General features: G+C 41.0%; 1 protein-coding gene across 2 annotated transcripts in view; it reads right to left on the reverse strand.

Moving 5' to 3' along the window:
* VPS4B (vacuolar protein sorting 4 homolog B) overlaps window positions 1-13,827 on the reverse strand; it is a 47,609-nt gene extending 33,782 nt beyond the window's left edge. Inside the window, exons 1-4 of one of the 2 annotated variants that reach the window (XM_030552273.1) lie at window positions 13,656-13,827; window positions 7,458-7,569; window positions 3,961-4,111; window positions 1,700-1,767 (exon numbers count right to left, since the gene is read on the reverse strand). In XM_030552273.1, coding sequence (XP_030408133.1) covers window positions 1,700-1,767; window positions 3,961-4,111; window positions 7,458-7,569; window positions 13,656-13,679 — 355 coding nt within the window. In that variant the 5' untranslated portion in view covers window positions 13,680-13,827. The remainder of the gene's footprint in view (window positions 1-1,699; window positions 1,768-3,960; window positions 4,112-7,457; window positions 7,570-13,655) is intronic. The other variant, XM_030552274.1, reaches the window with a different exon arrangement.
* Between the last annotated feature and the right edge of the window lie 5,461 nt (window positions 13,828-19,288).

The following is a 19,288-nucleotide window of genomic DNA, read 5'->3' on the forward strand; positions in this document are numbered from 1 at the left end:
AAGGAGGGTCCCAACTATGGGAAGGTTTCCCTCTGCTCCCATTGACTGCTCTGCTTTCCTGGGCCTTTCTTCCTCCTCAACAGCGCAGTACATTTAAAAGAGTTGCACTGCTAAAATATAAAATAGGCCTGGGGTACATGGAAAGATTAATAAGTAGTCATGGATCATAGCTTTACAAGATTCACTAAGTCATTTAGAAACAAACCTATCTGATTTGGTCACAATAATAGTACCACACAGTGGATTACAGTCTTGAATGACCAAAATGGATTAAACCCTTCAAAGAGAATCACTACTCACGTCAGTGTGGAAAAATATAATTTGAAACTCTGAAACACTCCTTACCTATATGGTTTTTTTTCCATATTCAAAATGCCCTGGGTGCGCTCCACACCATCCTGGGCCAAAGAAATATCAAACAGCATACTGAATGTTCTACTTCAGATTATAATAAAGTGCCTTGAATCACAACAGACTACCAGTGGTTATATAACAGACAGAGATTTAGTGGTATGTATGAATGGAAAACCTATAATCAATACACATAAAGATCCTTTGGGGCAGACTACATTATTAAATCTGACTAACAGCTATACTACACAATGATAAATACCCTGAAGAATGTTACAGTTAGCTGCAGGAACCGATAACACATTGATTACAGGAAATCTGAATGCTAAAGTGAAAGTGATGATCAGAACATGACAAAATATGTGAATTAGGAAAGATCAATGTCAAGGTCACTGGTTCTTTAACATTATTTTTTCTCTGCCAATGAATTTTTTCAATAATACTAAATTCAGCTGGAATGTTCTAAATTAGCTACACAGAAAAGTCAAATCTTTTTTCCATTGTGTACAAAGCTACTGTTTTCTGCTACACTGAAACACTGATGTGAAGCTTGATTTCAAAACATAGAAGACTCATCTCAGCCAACCAAGAATGATGTGCTGAGATAAGAGGAGAAACCCCAAATCACTATCCCTTCCTCTCCCAGATGGGCAGTGGGCAGAGCATGCCAAGAGAAAGAGAGAGAAGAATGTCAACAACAGGACTATTAGCTGAACAAATGCCAAGAAATACATAAGTAAAACACTGTCCTTTACATAAAAGTTTGAGAAGCAAGGGAAACTTGAACAGGAAGGAGAAGAAAAGTAGAGAATATATTTTGGCCAAACAAAAATCAAAACATCTCCCCTTATGGTGGGGAGCATGCATAAAGTACCTGGGGGAAAACTGTTAGTCATCAGAAAGATCAAGGATCAGTAAATTAAGTCTTTCAGCTGTTCTTTATCTATTTAGATTATAAGCTTGTTGGGGCAGGGTCTGTCTCATACTAAATGCTTGTGCGATGACTACCATGATCTGAGTCTCTAGGTACTAATGATACAACTATAAATATTCATTTGGCCTCAAGGAGCTTTTCCCCTTTGTATGCATGCAGTAATTCAGTCGCATGTTAGAATGGGGATTGACGTAGACAGGAATTATGATAGACAATTTAATAAAATCCAGACTATCCAAAAGATCAGTTTATAGTGAATGTACAGAGGAATTTCTATTGCATTTAAATGCTCTGTGGCAAAGTCAATCCACAGCTCTTTTATAGACAAAAAAAATAAAATTAGGCAATTTTGATCTATTGGTTAACAAGCCACTTGATACAATGATTTCTTTAAAAAAAAAGTTTCAGAACTACCTTGAAGTTGATTTTGCAGTTTCTTTTTTTCAGGATCATCAGACTCTCCTTCCCCATCACTGTCAGTCCTAATTCAGACACAAGCAATAAGATGCTCAACTACAAAAAAGCCATCTGTCTTACACAGCAAGACAAACAATTTTGTAAATGGAAACTACAATCTACCTCACATCTTCCATCATTTTGGTAGAGATATTCAGGGAAACATGTTTTTTACGTTTTATAACAGAATTCTGTAGATTCTTTGAGGGCCCAACAGCCCTGTTGAATGAGGTCATTTAATTTTTAAAAATCACATGACAAAAATATAAAGCCAATGAGTGTCATCCTAAGATTCATATAAAATGTGATTTCTTCTTTAAAATATTTTTGACAATTGTAATGAAGTACATTTTAATAAGTTTTCCTATGGCATTTTTAATGTTTCCATGATTTTTAGAAAATATTTATGGCCTAAATTTCACTTTTACTGGTTTTTAATTAGATTTATTACAGGTACAATTGTCCTTTTTTCAGTGTAGGCAGATCTAAGCAATCCTCTATATGTCTGGAGCAGCAACTGGAGTTATTGGTCAGATCCAGCTAGTGCTATGTTCCTCTTTACGCTGCTCTGGCAGAATAATTAAGAGAAGATCTAAGGGAAACCCATGGTTTGCAAATATGCAGCATAGAGGGCATGCCATATGCCCAATCTTACAGCCATCACAATAAGCATGTGGAACATGGTGCAGCTCTGAGCTTTTATAAAACAAAAAAATCCCAAATCAACTGTTGCTCAGCTGACCAGTACTATAGGTAGAAAGGGTTCTGGTATGTGTCTATTCAGAGTTTCAGGGACAAGCTACATTCACTGAAAAAAAAAAACTAGAAAGCTTGGCAAATAAACTATATGCAGTATAGTTGTAGTGAACAAAACAATCACTAGGTCTAACCTATCAATCCTCATTCTCAAAGGAAACCTGCACATTTTCAAAAGATGAGCCTGGGAGCTTAAATTCATAACATTGCTAGACACCAAAAATCATGGACAGAACAGAAACACTGGATTTACGGCTAATTACAACAATCTGTAATCCACTAATCCCTCTTTTTGTCCTATGACTGTGAGATGTTAATGGGCTACTCTACTTAATACGGTCCCTTAGAACATGTGCTAATTACTTATGCTAAACAATCTGTTCTGCCTTGCATTTAGCTGTGATGCCCAAACCTGAAGAAGAGCTCTGTGTGGCTCGAAGGCTTGTCTCTCTCGTCAACAGAAGTTGGTCCAATAAAAGATATTACCTCACCAACCTTGTCTATATTGCAAACGGTTTAATAACTGAACATAGTATCAGTCCATTTAGAAGACTTAAAAAATAACACGGAAAATAAGATTACCACCACAGAGTTCAGGTGACTTTTTTTCCTGCAAGTATTGAAAACATTAGGCATCAGAAGCAGAGCACTACACTGTCTGCTGCATTAGGGTCCCCTGAGGCCATCAACTTCTGCAGAAAAAATAAGGATCCCTGGATTCTGATATGGGAGAAGTGACAGTAACTGATTTTCACATGATATACTGCAATGTGCAAACTGAATTTAGTTACCAATCTGAGTCAAGTACAACTTTAAACCCTTTATTAGATCGATTATGAGCCATAAACGAGGAGAGTTTTCCCTGCGAATCACTTAAATTTTACTGCAGTTTTACGTTTCAACGAAGAAATAAAATATTAGGTATAAATGTAATTATCTAGATGTCCAACAATTACTGTTGCCAACAACAAGAATTGGGTGAACAGAAGTACGACTAGATGGTGCAATGGACTGGGAACGTGATATAGAGTTTTGACCTCTTGAGCACATGTTCAAAACTGGCCTAAGTTATCAGTGGTTTAAATGTAGTCACTGGTGTTCCGAAGATCTAGATTTTAAGTAGGTAGGTGTCCATGTCACAGGCCACCACAGTTGTCATCCAGCAGGAAGGCTAATGACCTGCTAGACATGAGTTAATTTACTAGCATGAGAGTTACTGCAAGTGGATCTTCCAGGGTAGGGCTAAGGCCTATTGGTAAAGAAACATAAGAAAGCTTGTAGTATTAGTATGCACGCTGTCCATATTGTTTGGTTAGTTACTGTACTTCAGTATTGCTCATCTGACACATTTCACACGCATTAAACTTACTGAAAATGTTCTTTCACAAATTTAACTTTTGTTTCAGCTGAGTTTGGAACACGAAAAATATTGCATTTTGCTTTACAGTCTCCAAAAAACATACCCTTTTTCATCGGATGGACCAGACTCTTTCACTGGCTTTGCTGGAGCTTTCTCTTTCTTTTTCAGATACTCCTTCAGTTTTTCTGCTCTGTCCAGATATTCTGTACATTTCGTTCTGATACTTTGTTTTGCTTTATCACCCTGTGCTTCATCTAAAAAAATTGAAAAAATGGTTATGCTTTACTGGAAGCCAAAAAACCACATAAATCAAACAGAAAAGGGTAATAATTCTGTCCCAATTTTAATACTAAATGTAATAGATTACGTAAGAAAGTAGTGTGTAGTAGTTTCTCCAGTCTCAACGAAGAAAAAGTCAATTGAAAACCTCCAACCTGCAAGAATCCATTATGTGCTTAGTGAATGCTTCAAGAGGCATTTAGATGCTTATATTGCCAATATCCACCATATTATCTGAGCAACAGCCAACTATTTCAAGAGAGCTCTTTCCTTCGCCTGTAGGAGAGAAAACTTGATTAAGCTAACAGGTTTTTGCTTAAGATACACTTTGAACTGGACTCTCTATTGAATGGGAAGCCAATGCAAAGAGCTGAGCTCCATGCTGATATGTTCATTGCGATTTGTGCTGCTAAGCAGATGGGCTACTGTGGTTTGTATCAGGTGGAGCTTTTTCAAAGTGTGTGGCTTCACTCCTAGTTATGAGCTGCAATAATCAAGCCTGCAGAGCACACGTGTGGCGGTCACTATGACCAGATTTGTACTGATGGGATGGGATGCAACTTTAGGGCCAGTTGTGGGTGTTTTGGATCCCATAAGCATACAATTATTCAACAGCACTGAGATTAAAGGACAGAGTTACAGACAGAACTGAGGGAAAATGCATCTGATAACGGAGAAGTGTTAGGAGGCAGCAAGTTTATAGATTCATAGATTCTAGGGTCAGAAGGGACCAATGTGATCATCTAGTCTGACCCCTTCCTTCTTCCTACCAAAATCACCTCAGTTTTACCTGGGTTCAACTATAGCAAGATGCTTTCATTTCAGGCGCTGATTTCACCTAGGTATTGAAGTTGTTGGTACTCTTAACAGCCAAAGTACACGAGATGTTGTACTGTGCATTGTCTAATGTTAACCTACCAGATCTCCTAAAAGCTTCAGGCAGATGTTGAATAATATAGTGGAAAGTGACTAAGCCTTGTAGGATTCCACAGGTGGGGGCTTTAGAAGTACAGGATCAGTTGACTATGACAAGATTATGGATTTGGTGTGAAAGGATCCAAGCCATTTCAGGGTAGTTCTGTTCATCTCAAAGTTTCTTGTAAGCAAGCCAGGAGTACATCTCTGCATCATTACGTGATCTAAAGCCTGACTGCTTGAGAAGGATCAAGGATATTGGTAGATGGATAGCTTCTTGATTAGCTTGCTTAAAAAACAGATGTTACTGGGCAGTAGTTTAAGAGATCACTAGTGTTGAGCAGTGGTTTTTGTTTATTTACAATGTATGTTCTCAACCCCCTCTGCAATCTTCCAGTTTCTTAAAAAAAGTTGTAATTCACATTAAAAGGGAGATAGGCATAAAATCTGAACAACCTTTGCTCTGTGTAAGCTCGAAAGCTTGTCTCTCTCACCAACAGAAGCTGGTCCAGTAAAAGATATTACAGTAACTCCTCACTTAACGTTATAGTTATGTTCCTGAAAAATGCGACTTTAAGCGAAACAATGTTAAGTGAATCCAATTTCCCCATAAGAATTATGTAAATGAGGGGGTTAGGTTCCAGGGACATTTTTTTCAGACAAAAGATTGTTTTTATTTATATATACATATACACACATGCAGAGTATAAGTTTTAAACAATTTAATACTGGTACACAGTGATGATGACTGTGAAGCTAGGTTGAGGTGGAGGAGTCAGAAGGTGGGATATTTCCCTTACTGCTAAATGATGAACTAGCAATTGGCTGAGCCCTCAAGTGTTAACTTTCTCTCTACACAAGGCAGCAGGAATGGAGGGAGATATGCGCATTTCCCTTAAGTACACTGCCTTGTTAATTAGATCAGCTTGCTGACAGGCAGCTGATGCAAGCTCCCTCTGTTCTGAGTCCTGGTCTGTTCCCCCTGCTCTATGGAAGATGGGCTAAGCGGGGTGCAGAAGCACAGAGGAGGGGGACACCCTGACATTAGCCCCCCTCTTCCTTCCCTCCTCTCTGCACAGCAAGCAGGAGTCTCGGGAAGCAGTTACAAGGCAGAGGGCAGGAGCAGCACATAGCAGTGGGGGGAGGGACGCTACTAAACAGCAGGCAGTTGCTGCACAGGGAACTTAGGTGAGCTGATAGGGGGCTGCCGGTCAAGCCCCCAACAGCTACCTGCAATGGGCTGGTCTTCCTGCAAGCAGTAGACAAAGCAGGTGACTGCCAAACATCATTAGAAGGGAGCATTACACAACTTTAAAAGAGCATGCTCCCTAATTGATCAGCAACGTAACAATGAAACAATATTAACTAGGACGACTAAGTGAGGAGTTACTGTACCTCACCAACCGTGTCAACCTTAGATGGCACATTAATAGTTATGGTCTCTAATCTATTAAAAAGCATTTCAGGCTACACAACAAGAGGCATGCACACTTTATGTAGTAAGGCCCAAAAGTGTGTCCAGCATTGCAGAAGACACATTCTCTTACCCCACAGAGCATAATTTATAGACACAAAAGATAGACAAAACCCGCACACAAACTGCCCTGAATGATCAAAGGGAATTACTGAAAATGTGACAGTACATCTAATGTGGAGTGAGTTTGCATTGGTAGGTTTGGCAGAAATAACACGTTCTAAGGTGGAATTTAACTTAAGGCATTTCCTTGCACATCAAAGGCAAGAGCAAGAATTCAGGCATAAGAGGCAACAGAGAAGGAAGCATGAAGACAACAGTGAAGGAAGGATGTAAAGGGAACTGTAGACAAGGTACTAGCAGAAGAAAAATGAGAGCATAAGTATCGGCCTAAACTATATATGTTCATTTGTGCAGAACCTTTAAGATAAGCATAAGCAGCTTGAATCTGATAGAGAAATTGTTTCACCAGCAAGAAAAGACAGTAACTTCTGTGAGGTCACTGCAAAAAGACTGGCTTTCCAGATACCACCTGACTTTCCCTACATAAAAAAGGAAATACTTAACCCTTCCCACCCTTCACCAGTCCGCTCTCCACTGCAGCCACCTTGGAACTTTCTGAAGAAATCTTGCATTTGTAGCAGGATTCCTTTCTAAATAGCAACAAAGTGGACTATTTACAAGACTGGAGCAATTGGAGAGCATGTGCATGGTAGAAGAGGAAGACACAATATGTGCCCTTAAATAAAAGTATAGCTGGCAATTCTCATTTGACTGTTTGAGAGATTTAGTATCTTTAGACAAAATACTTATTGATGCTTAACATGGTGAATATTTTGCATTTTGGTTCTATCAGGTAGACTGCTGTAACTTTATATAATTTAGCTTTTACAAAACTGTAGCAAATAGCTAGCTAATATACCAAGTCTTACATTTAACAACATGGAGAAAATACTGCACAGCATGTTGGTACAAGCGGAGTGCTTCCTCATAGTTTCCTGCTTTGTCTTCTTGTGCTGCCTTACTAGCAAGATCTATTGCTTTCTGTAAAGCAAAAAAAAAAAAAAAAGTGATGTGATTAAAATGACAACTATTATGCAAGAGTACTAGAACATCAGAGTGATAATTTAAGCTGTTGCCCTGAAAGCTGAGGCCTCACCTTTACAAAACTATGCAAACAAGTTGAAGGCAATTGATTATAAAGTCATTGGGACTGTCCTTGTACAGTCCTGAACACAGGATAATTAAAAATTGCTAAAATATTACTAAATTGTGAATATTATGTAACTAATCTGCCAGGAAATAGGATCTCTTTTCATTTTGTGGTAATGAGACCTATTTCTAGAAATATTGAAACAAAATTCACTGAATACATATGCAAAGGAATTCATGCTCTCATCTTCACTGGTAATATGCAACCAGTCTTCTTGTAAACCCCAGAAGGAGTAATTAACCCAAAACAATACCAGAGGTATAATTATTAGTAGAAATGTTAAATTTACACATAATACCAAAAAACAGTTCTACTGCAGATTGAATAAAACTATTGTGCATTGAACTGGGTGTACTCTTCCATTACCAAATGAAAGAAAACATACTAAGGAGAAAAAACTCAAGGATCCTAGCAACAGCTGGGTGATACAGGTCTTACCAAGATTTTTATTTTGCTTAACTATATCATGTGACTAAGTAGAATTATGCTTTCTGTAATGGTAAGTCTAAACGATTTTTAGCTGATTTTTTTTTTTTAATTCTGTGCTGTTTTCTTTTGTATGTCAAACAAATGTTTGCATTTAAAATACAAATTGTAGTAACTTAGGCCATGCTCATATAATAAGGACTCCTTCATGCACTTCTTGCTCACTGTAGAACCAGGGCCTTAAGTTGGAGCAACTGCTGTTGGGTATCTCAGGGAGAAGGACTGACTTCAGATTGGACTTGGGAAATATCATGGACATAAAGCAGGGGTAGGCAATCTGCGGCACGCGAGCTGATTTTCAGTGGCACTCACACTGCCTGGGTCCTTGCCACTGGTCCAGGGGGCTCTGCATTTTAATTTAAATTTTAAATGAAGCTTCTTAAGCATTTAAAAACCTTATTTACTTTACATACAACAGTTTAGTTATATATTATAGACTTATAGAAAGAGACCTTCTAAAAACATTAAAATGTATTATTGGCATGTGAAACCTTAAATTAGAGTGAATAAATGAAGACTCGGCACACCACTTCTGAAAAGTTGCCGACCCCTGTTATAAAGCTTTGTGAGAGAGCTGGCTGAGATCAGTGTGGACACAGAGCCAAAGTGACCTTAGTTCCCAAGTCTGGATATATTACAAATGTGATTAAAAAAAACAAGTGCACACACAAAATGAAACCACCAAATGAAACAAAATGCTATCTCAATTTATTTAAACAATATATTCTAGGTGGAACAGTAGTGACACAGAATTAAAGGCACTTGAGCATTTCTACTCTAAAGCAGTTTTCAACTGCCTGTTGCTTGAGGAAGTTTGACCTAAGAACCTAATATTAAGATCTGATTGGAGTACATTCCTATTTTTTTTAGTCTGAGCTAAAACAATTCACTTGTCTCAAAACATGAAAAACATTTCCTTTTATTAAGAATGAATGCAACCTTTTCAAATGCTCCAATGCTGACACAACTGGGGTAGAAACAAGAAATCTGACAAGAATAGTTCTTACTGATAAGAACTTTTCAGTGTTCTGCAAAGTGATACTTCACATGAACACAATTCAAGGTTTTGCAATCAAACATTTAAAAGCAACATCAGAAACAATAGTAAACTGGCACGTGCTGAGATTGTGACAAAGCTATTCTCTTAATCTATTAAGGGTGTACCAAGCCATTCATCAATGTCATGTACACTTTGCAGAGTTTGCACTATATGCGACAGTGACGCACTAAAAAGGAAAGAGTGCAACTCCTGAGGATCCAAGAGAAGGACTCTCCTAGGTACTTTTTAAGGTGCATGAGTTAGGTGGTGTTCTGGTGGCATCTAGATCTTTTCCTGTTTAAAGAGCAAAAATCAAATAAAAAGTCTATTTAAAATTAATGCTATAGTTACATAGGTAAGCTCTTAAGTAATGAAATGCCAAAGCTGAAGTTGCATGCGCTACCATAACTCTGCTTCCCTTGTGCATGTGTTGCAAGACTGTTTATTACATATTCACAGTATTGTCTACAGCTAAGTAAAATGCCTCTTGCCAGGTGTGCAGTCAATGAAGAAGGACTCCACCCATCTCATTTCCTCGTAGATATTTCACAGAAATGCACTCCATGAGTCATTTATATAAGATGCCATACATACATACTTAAAATTATAAAATATAATTTGAGAAATACTATGTGTATATCATAGTATGTTCATAAGGAGGAGAATCAAGGATGCACATACAACCTTACCAAAGAAATGTCAAAGTTAAGGAAGGCTGGATTCTACAAACAGGCATGAGTAAACTTTATTCATACAAGTCATCCTATTAATATCAATGTCACTACCTGCTTGAATAAAAATTAACTCACATTTAAGCGTTTGGAGAATTTGGCTGTAAGAGCTTACTGGTGCAACTTTTAGGCCCTTTTCCTGCAAAGACTTATGTGCTTATCACAGTAGCAAAGCTGAGAATGTGCATAAGTCTTTCCAGGATCAGGATCTTATTTTCTTTTAATGTAGTTTGGCAGAATACAGAATGAGTTTAAAATCTCTTCTATTAGGGTGCCCTAGTACAAGACCTCCTAATTCTTTCCAACATATTAAAATACAAAAGTTGTGAAAATAAAAAAACACCTTATTTTTAAATGAGCTGAAAACATAATCTAACAGAGAATTGTAGATACAATAACAAACCGCAAATTCATGTCTTCATCTGAACAGATATTAGCAGTAAAAAATATTTTTGCATTAGGCAACAATCAGTATCTGTCTACAGTACTTCTAAAGCTAACTTGAAACCAACATGGCTACAACAACACTGCCTATAACTTGAAATCTAGTCAATTTAGAAGTATTTTTATTAGTATTTATATTGCAGTAGCACCTAGAGGGTAAGTAGGTCAGAACCCCTTTGTGCTGAGTGTTGTACTCATATAGAGTAAGTCAACAGTGTACCTTCAATATATATCTGTAGTACATAAACCAGAAGCGACAGGCAGAAGCGTTCCTCTATACTAAGCTATAGTTATTACTGGAGTGTTAATCCAGCGCTTCCAGATTTTTATAAGAGATCTCTTATGATAATTGAAAAGATGTATGGAGAATCCACATAATTCTCAAATTTATTTTATCTCCATAGTGTAGAGAAATTTTTAAGCTATCAAAGTCAACCGTTACTAAAAATCTTTTAGTGAGGCTCCAACATGATTGAGTCACGTGAGCCACTTCAATACAAATAACTGATAAAAACTGCATTATGATTTGAGATTAGTTCTGGGGAAAAAAGATGTAATGGAGCAGTGCCAAATATTTATAACCACAGGTTTAGAGTTCAAGTAAACATAACTCTTAAGTAGCAACAATTCTGTATTTCAAAGATTCTGAATGTGGTTCTCACCTCTTATAAAAAGGTTAAGTCAAGTGGTACGGTTTTGTGCCATTCTTTATGCATGAAAAACTTTTCAGACACTTTTTACTTTTCTTCCCTATTTTGTGTTTTTACTTCAGAAACATAAGGGGAAGATTTGGTTTTGAAAATCTCCCCCAGTAAGACATTTGCTGGAAGTCTGTCTTGGAGGACTCAGTTGTAGACTGGAAGCTCTTTCAGTACAAAACCTCAAAAAGTTGTAAACAGTCTGAATGACGGTAATTACTCCTCAATTAATTCAGTTTCATATCCTTAGTATCTCAAGAGTGTCTTCCAGGAAAAAAAGGGCAAACAAGGACTGAATTCCTAACAAACAAGGAGGCAGTGGCCTTCAAACATTAGAAAATTGTATAAAAGGGCATTTTTTTGTCCTTTCCAGAATACCTAACAGCTATAGTTATATTTGTGCATGGAGAAGGGGAACAGATTATTGGATGATTTTACATTTCTAACTAACTATTTAGAATTTGATTTTATTTGGCTCACACCAATATAAAAATGTAGCCACTTAACCGCTAACAATTTACTTAGAGTAACTATACACATATATAGTAAATGTTACTATATTCAGTTCTCTCATACACAGTTATTTCCTCTGCTAACTGTACTAACAATGTGATCTTACTGATCATGGAAACTCAGCAACAAGGCTGTTTCTAGCAGTTTCAAATACAGTATGAACTTGTCCTTGGTCTCTTGTGAATATATCCATGTCAGGATTTGGGCTCTCTCTAACATATCAGACAAAACAAAGCGGATACACAGCAACAGCACCAGTAGGGATCAGAAAAGAAGTAGCACAGTATCTTTATTGTTTGGCTTGGTTTTGACTCAATGGCACTAGAGTCAAACCTTTTGGTTTCAGGTAGATTAAACTAAAAGGAGCTTGTTTCAAATGGGAGACCCTTTAAATGGTGAGCCAACAGGTGTGAGAAAAATTTTGAATCTTTGTCTCATTAAAACCATGAGCAAAATCTTCCATTCTGGAGGGTACGTGAAAAGACCATCGGTTAAAGCAGATTCCCAGCAAGAGAGGAGATTATGTTACATTCCTGTCCTGCTCCTACCAAACAAACAAAAATCTACACACTTCATTGGCCACTTCTGAAATCCACTTAAATTAGCCTGAAACTGACAAGGGGCCTATGCCTCCCCTTTTATAAACACAAGAAAATAATACAGAAACAACATGTTAGACTACTAGAGATGCCAGAACATCCATTTCATTGTGGCAGGGAAGCCTTCTACAAAATATTCTCTTAAGTGCTATGATAATACAAATAATAGTGAATCAGGAAAAAAAAAAGGGGATGTGGAGGGGGGAGGAGAGAACCTAGGGCCTGATCTGCAGCCAGTTTTGTTACAGTGTAACTATTTCAGTTACAGGTGTGATTTTTTTATAACTGATCTAGCATGAAAGCAGTTATAAGTGTGTTTGTTACCACTTTAACAATACCAGTACTACTTTTGTGAGAAGACAATGAGAAAGGAAGCATAGTGCAAAAATAAATAAAATAAAATTAATAAGTAACTGTGCAGCCAACAGCGCAGAGGAGATATTAACAGTTACAGATCTTCCTACTCCAACCTCAAATATATAGTAGCATGTGGGATATATGCTTCTACAAGTTATCAGAAACAACCTGAGACTTAATTGAAAAGTGAGGAGGTAAATAAATCTATGTGCTATCCTGGGAGTATGGTACGAGATGACAGTGAACATCAGTGTACATAGCCACTGAACCAGGACACTAATGGAAAATGGACAGAGGAGATAAACCCTCAATCAGCGCAGACATATTATATCTGCTTTTGACAATTTGTTTAAATTCTGATGGAGGGTGCATTTTTAAAACAAATAAACCAAGGTATTTTAAAGTCTTAATGTAGACAGGACAAGAGATGCTTTAACACAGGGGTTCTCAGACTTTTGTACTGGTTACCCCCCCATGCACATTAAAAACACTTTTTATATATTTAACACTATTATAAAAGCTGGTGGCAAAGCAGGGTTTGGGGTGGAGGCTGACAGCTCGAGACCCCCCACGTAATAACCTTGCGACCCCCTGAGGGGGTTTGAGAACCCCTGCTTTAACATACGTTGGCTGGATGAAGATAGTCCTGGCCACCTACCAAGTGTAAATTGCCCCTTCTAATAGTAGGAATTGGCGAGAGGTTGGAAAAAGCGGCTAAAGCGACACGGTTTTAAGCAACCCCCCCCCCGGCTTTTTATCGGACTCGAGACGAACCTCAAGATACAGGACAGAAGCCGTCCCACGGGGGCCGGGAGCCTCAGACATTTGAGACACGCACTATGGAAGCTCCAGCACCCAGGGGCCGGACACCTCCCCACAGCCCCGACATCCACCCCCTCCTCCTACCCCATGCCCCGCCCCCCGCTTCCTCTTCCCCCACCCGAGACACCCCCGGGGGTCCCGACACCCCCTCGCTTCCCCCCCTCCGCCTCGACACCCCCACCCCCAGCAGGGCGCTCTGGGCGGTGCCCCGGCTCCGCCCGTCTCCACCTGTAGGTTGGATGTCGCGGCCATGGTGGAGGACGCCGCTGCCGCGCTGTGTCCGGTCCCTGGAGCTGCTCCCCGCTACGGAACCCACTGCCCGGACCCCGCGCTACTTCCGTGTCCAAAACGCCGCCGGGACCCCTCTCCGCTTCCGCTTCCGCCCAGCGCCCGCGTGACTGCGCGTGACGTCACGCAGCCTCTCCCTGGGCGCAGGCTGGCAGGGCGGGGGGACGTTATGCGCAGGAGTAGCCTCGCCCCCCGGTCCACGGGCTTCCGAGGTTCGGGGCTGCCTGTCTGTCAATCAGGGCGCGCGCTGCCCGCCTCACGGTCCCCGATTAAGGGGCCTAGGAATGGCCCTGCCAGTGTCCGCCGGTCTCAGCCTGGATGTGAGCCCTTGGGTCCTGGACTGCCTTTTGCTGCACGCACAGCTCCGTGCACAGCAGTGGCTGGGGCACTGGGAGCCTCCCACTCTGTCGAACCTTTTGGGACCACCCCCCATAGTCACCCGATGTTTAAAATTGGTCTGTAAACCACTTCCAGTTTGGCCCCTGGGTTTTCTGTTTGGACATGCAGCGCCAAGCACAGTGGTGGGTGCTGTTGGTGTCACTATGCATAACCCTACATAACTCGGGAGGGTGGAAGGCCACAAGAGTATGGAGCTTTCCTGGTTTTAGGCCTCAGCAGACAAGAGTCCCTCCATGTTTGAACTTTAATCGACCTAAAAGGCCAGGTGTAACAGCCGTTATCAGTTGCAACAGTTCTAACTGGTCTAAAGCAGAAATAATGAGGCCTGTGCACCTTTAGCAGAAGGACAAGATAACTTGCAGAAGGAAAACTTACTAACGAGCTGCCGCGGCCAAGATTACTTAATGCACCTGCGCTTACGTAATTGCTACAGGGGGAGGAAGGAGGAGGAGGGAGGGGAAACGGGGGATTGCTAGTCAGTGAGAAAAGTTCTCATGGATATAAAGGAACAGACTGCTTGTTTTAGGTGTGCTTGATTTGAGTCAATCTCCCTGCACCGCTTTGAGATCTCAAATAAACTTGGTTTGCTTCTCCACCCTGGTGTGTTTATTGGCGCGGCACACCAGGCAACGGACCCCCCCACTGTTGCTTGGCCTCAGGCAGTTATCTGCCGGCAACTGTTCTTGGCGCTCAATGTGGGGCATTGAGGCTAAAATTAGCCTTGCCTGGATCCCTTCTGGTGGTCGACGGATTGCGGCGACGACTGACGCCCAGCGCGCACCGGTGACTTCACCGGGGGCCTCGGCGGAGACTCAGTTTGACTGACCCCAGAGGGCACAACGGTGCAACGCGCTCGAGTAGTGGAGAAGCAGTTGAGGGCGACGGTGAGGAACCGGTCCCTTGGATAAGGTAGGAACAGTCCAGTGGTCTGGATTTTTGCCTGTTATGACCTGGGGACGCCCAGTGTCACCCTAGGATATGGGGCAGGGACAGAGTACAGGCAGGGCATGGTGTACACCCTTAGAATGCATTCTAGCGAATTGGGAAGTGCTTGGATCAGATCCACTAACTAAAAGCAAACTAAAAAGTTCTGTATAGTAGACTGGCCTCAATATCAACTAGAGGACCAGAAAGGTGGCCACCGGAAGGATCACTTAATTATAACATGATCCTCCAATTACTCCTGTTTTGTCAGTAAATGGGTAGCTTCTGAAGCTGTTTGTATGGAGAGCTCTTGTAAAAATACCCCACTGTAGCTCCAGTTCTTCCCTCTGTCTGGCAGAGTGCAAGGATCCAAAAGCAGGTTAGGGATAGTGCTGGGACAAAGGAGGGACCTGTCTAGAAAAGGGGGAGACCCTGTGTCCTAGTGCACTCTCTCCCTGTTGTAGCTAAAAAGCAAGATCAGATGCAGAATGGTACTGGGGGCCAGTGTGAGTGACTGTTACCGGAAGACGCCCAGAGTACCCTGTGAAGCAAAAGCTCGTGACCAGGACTACTCTAACGCAAGCCCAGTAACTAGTGGATCTTTAGGAGGTCCGACCCATGGTGGGCTGACTTGGCCTGGCATCGTCCGGTGAGGAAGCTGCCTGGGTCTAGGAGTGTGTGTACCCATCTTCCCTCCCCCTTTCCTTTCCGTGTGGGCTACTGACAGTCTGATCATCTCACTGGATGCAATCAGAGTAAGCGGCGCCGTCTCCGAGAGACTAGCCGACGCTCTTTGCTGAAGGGAGGTATAGGAGGGTCGTGGCCATCCTCGTTAGCCTCTCCTGTGTGAGTACCCTGTAGGGAAAAATCATTAGTTTATGAGCCGCTAGCGCGGACAGGGCACCCTCCCTGTGTGTGTAAGTGGAAAATGGGTGGGAGGGGGCAGTCTAAACATTCCACTTCACCCCCTAGGGTACCCCAGCATATTACATGTACTTACATTATGGTTCAACAACCTGCAGGTATTTAGAGAAATGGAATATTTACACGCGTGAAAATCCATCCATCCATCTAAACAACACTAGAAGGTACTTCAATCTAGATAAGATCATACATCGAAGAGGAGCGTTTAATCACCAAAAAAGCCCTGACACAGGGTGAGCAAATTTGTCTATTGAGGAAAGGAACGGGTTAATTTAAAAATCATCTTGGCCTAGGGATGGAAGGGGGGGGGGGTTGCTCTGCGTTCAGGGTCAGGAATCGGCGCGGACTGTGCTTGGTGCAGGGAGGGACTGCTTTCGGCCCCAGCTGGATGTGAAGGAAAAAAATATAGACAGAGGCAAACCAAAGGCAATACAAGTTACAGAACTAAGATTACATTTGCAAAGCTTAACTGTGCAGTAAGATCCAACAGTGTGCCTTTGTGACCCAGGAGCCAGTGTGGCTTGGTGACACTGAAGAAGCCACAGGCAGCCAACCTGGACTGGAATCTCTGAAAGAGACGCTGCAGAAGATTCCAGGGTGCAAGAGAACAGCCCTCCAAAGAGCGGAAGCATGTTAGAAATTCTGGACAAGCTGTATACAGGATAATCTCCAGTCCACCTCTCCCCCTTCTCTGAACATTATACACAGAAGTGGCCAGTCTGGACGTACGTGTGTGGGTATGAAAGGGGCTTGGGGCATTAATGTTTTCCTGAGTGATGAGGGAGCGTTCCCAACACTCTCCATTGTTGTTTTATTATTTTATTAATGAAGCTTTAAAATTCAGTTATATGGTGTGTTTTCTTTATCTTCCCCCAACGATCCTGTAGTGTCAGCCTGATCACCTGACATGAGGGATAGATTGGTAACAGAAATTTGTCACAGTTTGGTGAGCAATTAGGAAGGGGGGAGCCCTGCAGAATTTACACCATCTATTTGTTTTACCCTTGTTATTTTGTGTTTGCTTTGCTTGGTACTGTTGGTGTTATATGTTGAGAACTGCATGAGTAAAAGTGAGTCCTAATAGGATAAGAAAACGCTATCTGGTTCTGGTTCTGTTCTGTTTAACCGGTTACTGTTGTTTTTTTGCTCTGTTCGTTTGGGTGTTAGGAGTGTGGGCAGAACTGAACCTCTTGTTCGTAATTCCTCGGAGTGGAAGCCATGTGTGCGAGAAAGTTCTGAGGTTGAATTGAGATCCTTCTGTCCCGTCCCCTGTACCGGTCAGTGTATAGAAGTGGGAAAGTCTGGCTTAGACTGTAATTCCCTCTGCTCTCTGTGTAATTCTCTTTTCTGTTTAAGTGTCAAACAGATGAATGAGTCTCTGGGTAAACCCTCTAAGAATAGTCCTTTAAATTATATGTTAAGTAAATGGCCTTTGCCCAATGGGCCATGTGTTTTTGTCCAGGTGGCAAGCCTCATGAAGGAGGACTCGGGTAGTCTTGTGAGTAAGAATGTTTAAGGGAAGAGACCAGGAGGGGTGGGGGCTAGATGAGAAGTCCACCCTCCTAGCTAAACTGGTAGTGGAACAAGTTGGTGCCCATGGAAGGGACGGTTCAGCAAGAAAAGCAGGATTGGGCCCAGGCAGGCAGGCAACAGAGAGAGAGAGAGAGAGAGAGAGAGATTGGAAAGCAGGTTAGAAAACTTTAAGGGTGTAGTGGAAGGAAGGAGTCAGTAAGTATAAGCATGAGGATTTAAAATACCTAGGACTTACTTGGAATGGTGATTTGAGTTGATAAAAGTGGTTGTTGGGAGACAAGCAAGTGATTTAAGGGAGAGTGAGAAGTTAACTCTGTAGTTGCTGAACGAAACAGCAGTTGAACTTTGTAAAAATGCTAAAGAAAAAAAGTTTTTGGTGTCTGTGAAATGTTTGTAAATAAATTCAGGCAAAGAAGTTATTGGATTGCAATCATTTGGTGTGGCTATGAACAATTTAGTTGAATTAGCTGAAGAATGTATACAGTGTTATGTAATTGAAAACCTGGGCTGCCTATGAAACAAATACAAGAATCTATGGGGTAATTCCTCTGTTTTTCCTGAAGCCAACAAGAGTATTTGTATATTTCAAGCGATGATTGTCTGCCCAGAAGGGGTGGGTAGACCTCTCTTTTTTTTTGTCTTTCAGATAATCAGAGAAAACTGATGCCAGCTGAACAGCATTCAACGTACCATGCATTTACTGGCACAATAGGAATCATGTTTTGTGTTCTATGTTCTGTCCTGTGGTGTTTGTCTTGTGGCCGGAATTGTTGTGTTTAATATTTTTATGAAGTGGTCTGGTTTGAGATCAAACAAAAAGGTTAAATTAAAATGCAGATACTTGTTTTGTTCAACTTGAAATACAAAGTGTTTAGATAAATCAGGAGAATGTAATATACTAAAGTCTAATGCATTTCCTTAAGTAAGGAAAAGAAACTTTATTGGTCAAACTGTTAATTGCAAAATTGTTGTTAACATTTGCATACCAACAGTCTTTGAAAGCAAAGACATGAAAAGTTAACCCACTCCCCATATTGTACATGGGATCTTTCTGGCTACTTCAGATTTCTAGCCAGAGGGCTGGGGATGGTGAAAGGCTATTGGACTAGAGGTTGTATTGAGTGAACTCCTCAAAGTGGGTGTGCTTGTCCTGGCTTGTTGCTCCAAAGCTCTGTAATAAGGTTATTTTAGTAAAAGGGTGTGTGTGGCATATATTAAATAATAAGACTAATGTACTGTATAATGACAATGTTTATGTCTTCATTGTTGGGAAGAAGGTATATAAGTAAAAAGTGGAAAGTTTCCTTTGCAGGTTAAAAGAAGACAAGAAAGGAAGAAGAACAAAGCACAGAATGAGTTAACGGGAAAAAAAAGAATTAGCTAGCAAGCTCAGGCTATAGATAAGACACTGACTCCATTCAAGGACACTGCTCACAGTTAAGACTTGGCTAACAACTAGGAAAAGGAGGGCTTGAATTTGCCCACAGCTATGAGATCTGAAAAAACATTGCCAGGCACTAATGAAATGTGTTAAGTTTCTTTTCTCACAGGTAAAGAAGGGCTACCCAAAGACCCTAGCAGCCCTGCCACTCCTTGGAACCAGGAGACAGGATTGATGTAAAGGTCCACCAATGAAAGACTGCTCTGGCTACACCCTGGAAAGGCCCTTATTAAGTCCTGCTACCTACCAACACCACTGTGAAGTGCCAAAGACTGACTGCTTGGACCCAAAATTCTCACTGCAAAAAGACCCCTCCACATCGGGAGAATTCTCCTACTGATGATTAGCCTAT

The sequence above is a fragment of the Gopherus evgoodei genome, chromosome 2 (genome assembly GCF_007399415.2).
Source record: "Gopherus evgoodei ecotype Sinaloan lineage chromosome 2, rGopEvg1_v1.p, whole genome shotgun sequence".
NCBI lineage: Eukaryota > Metazoa > Chordata > Testudines > Testudinidae > Gopherus > Gopherus evgoodei.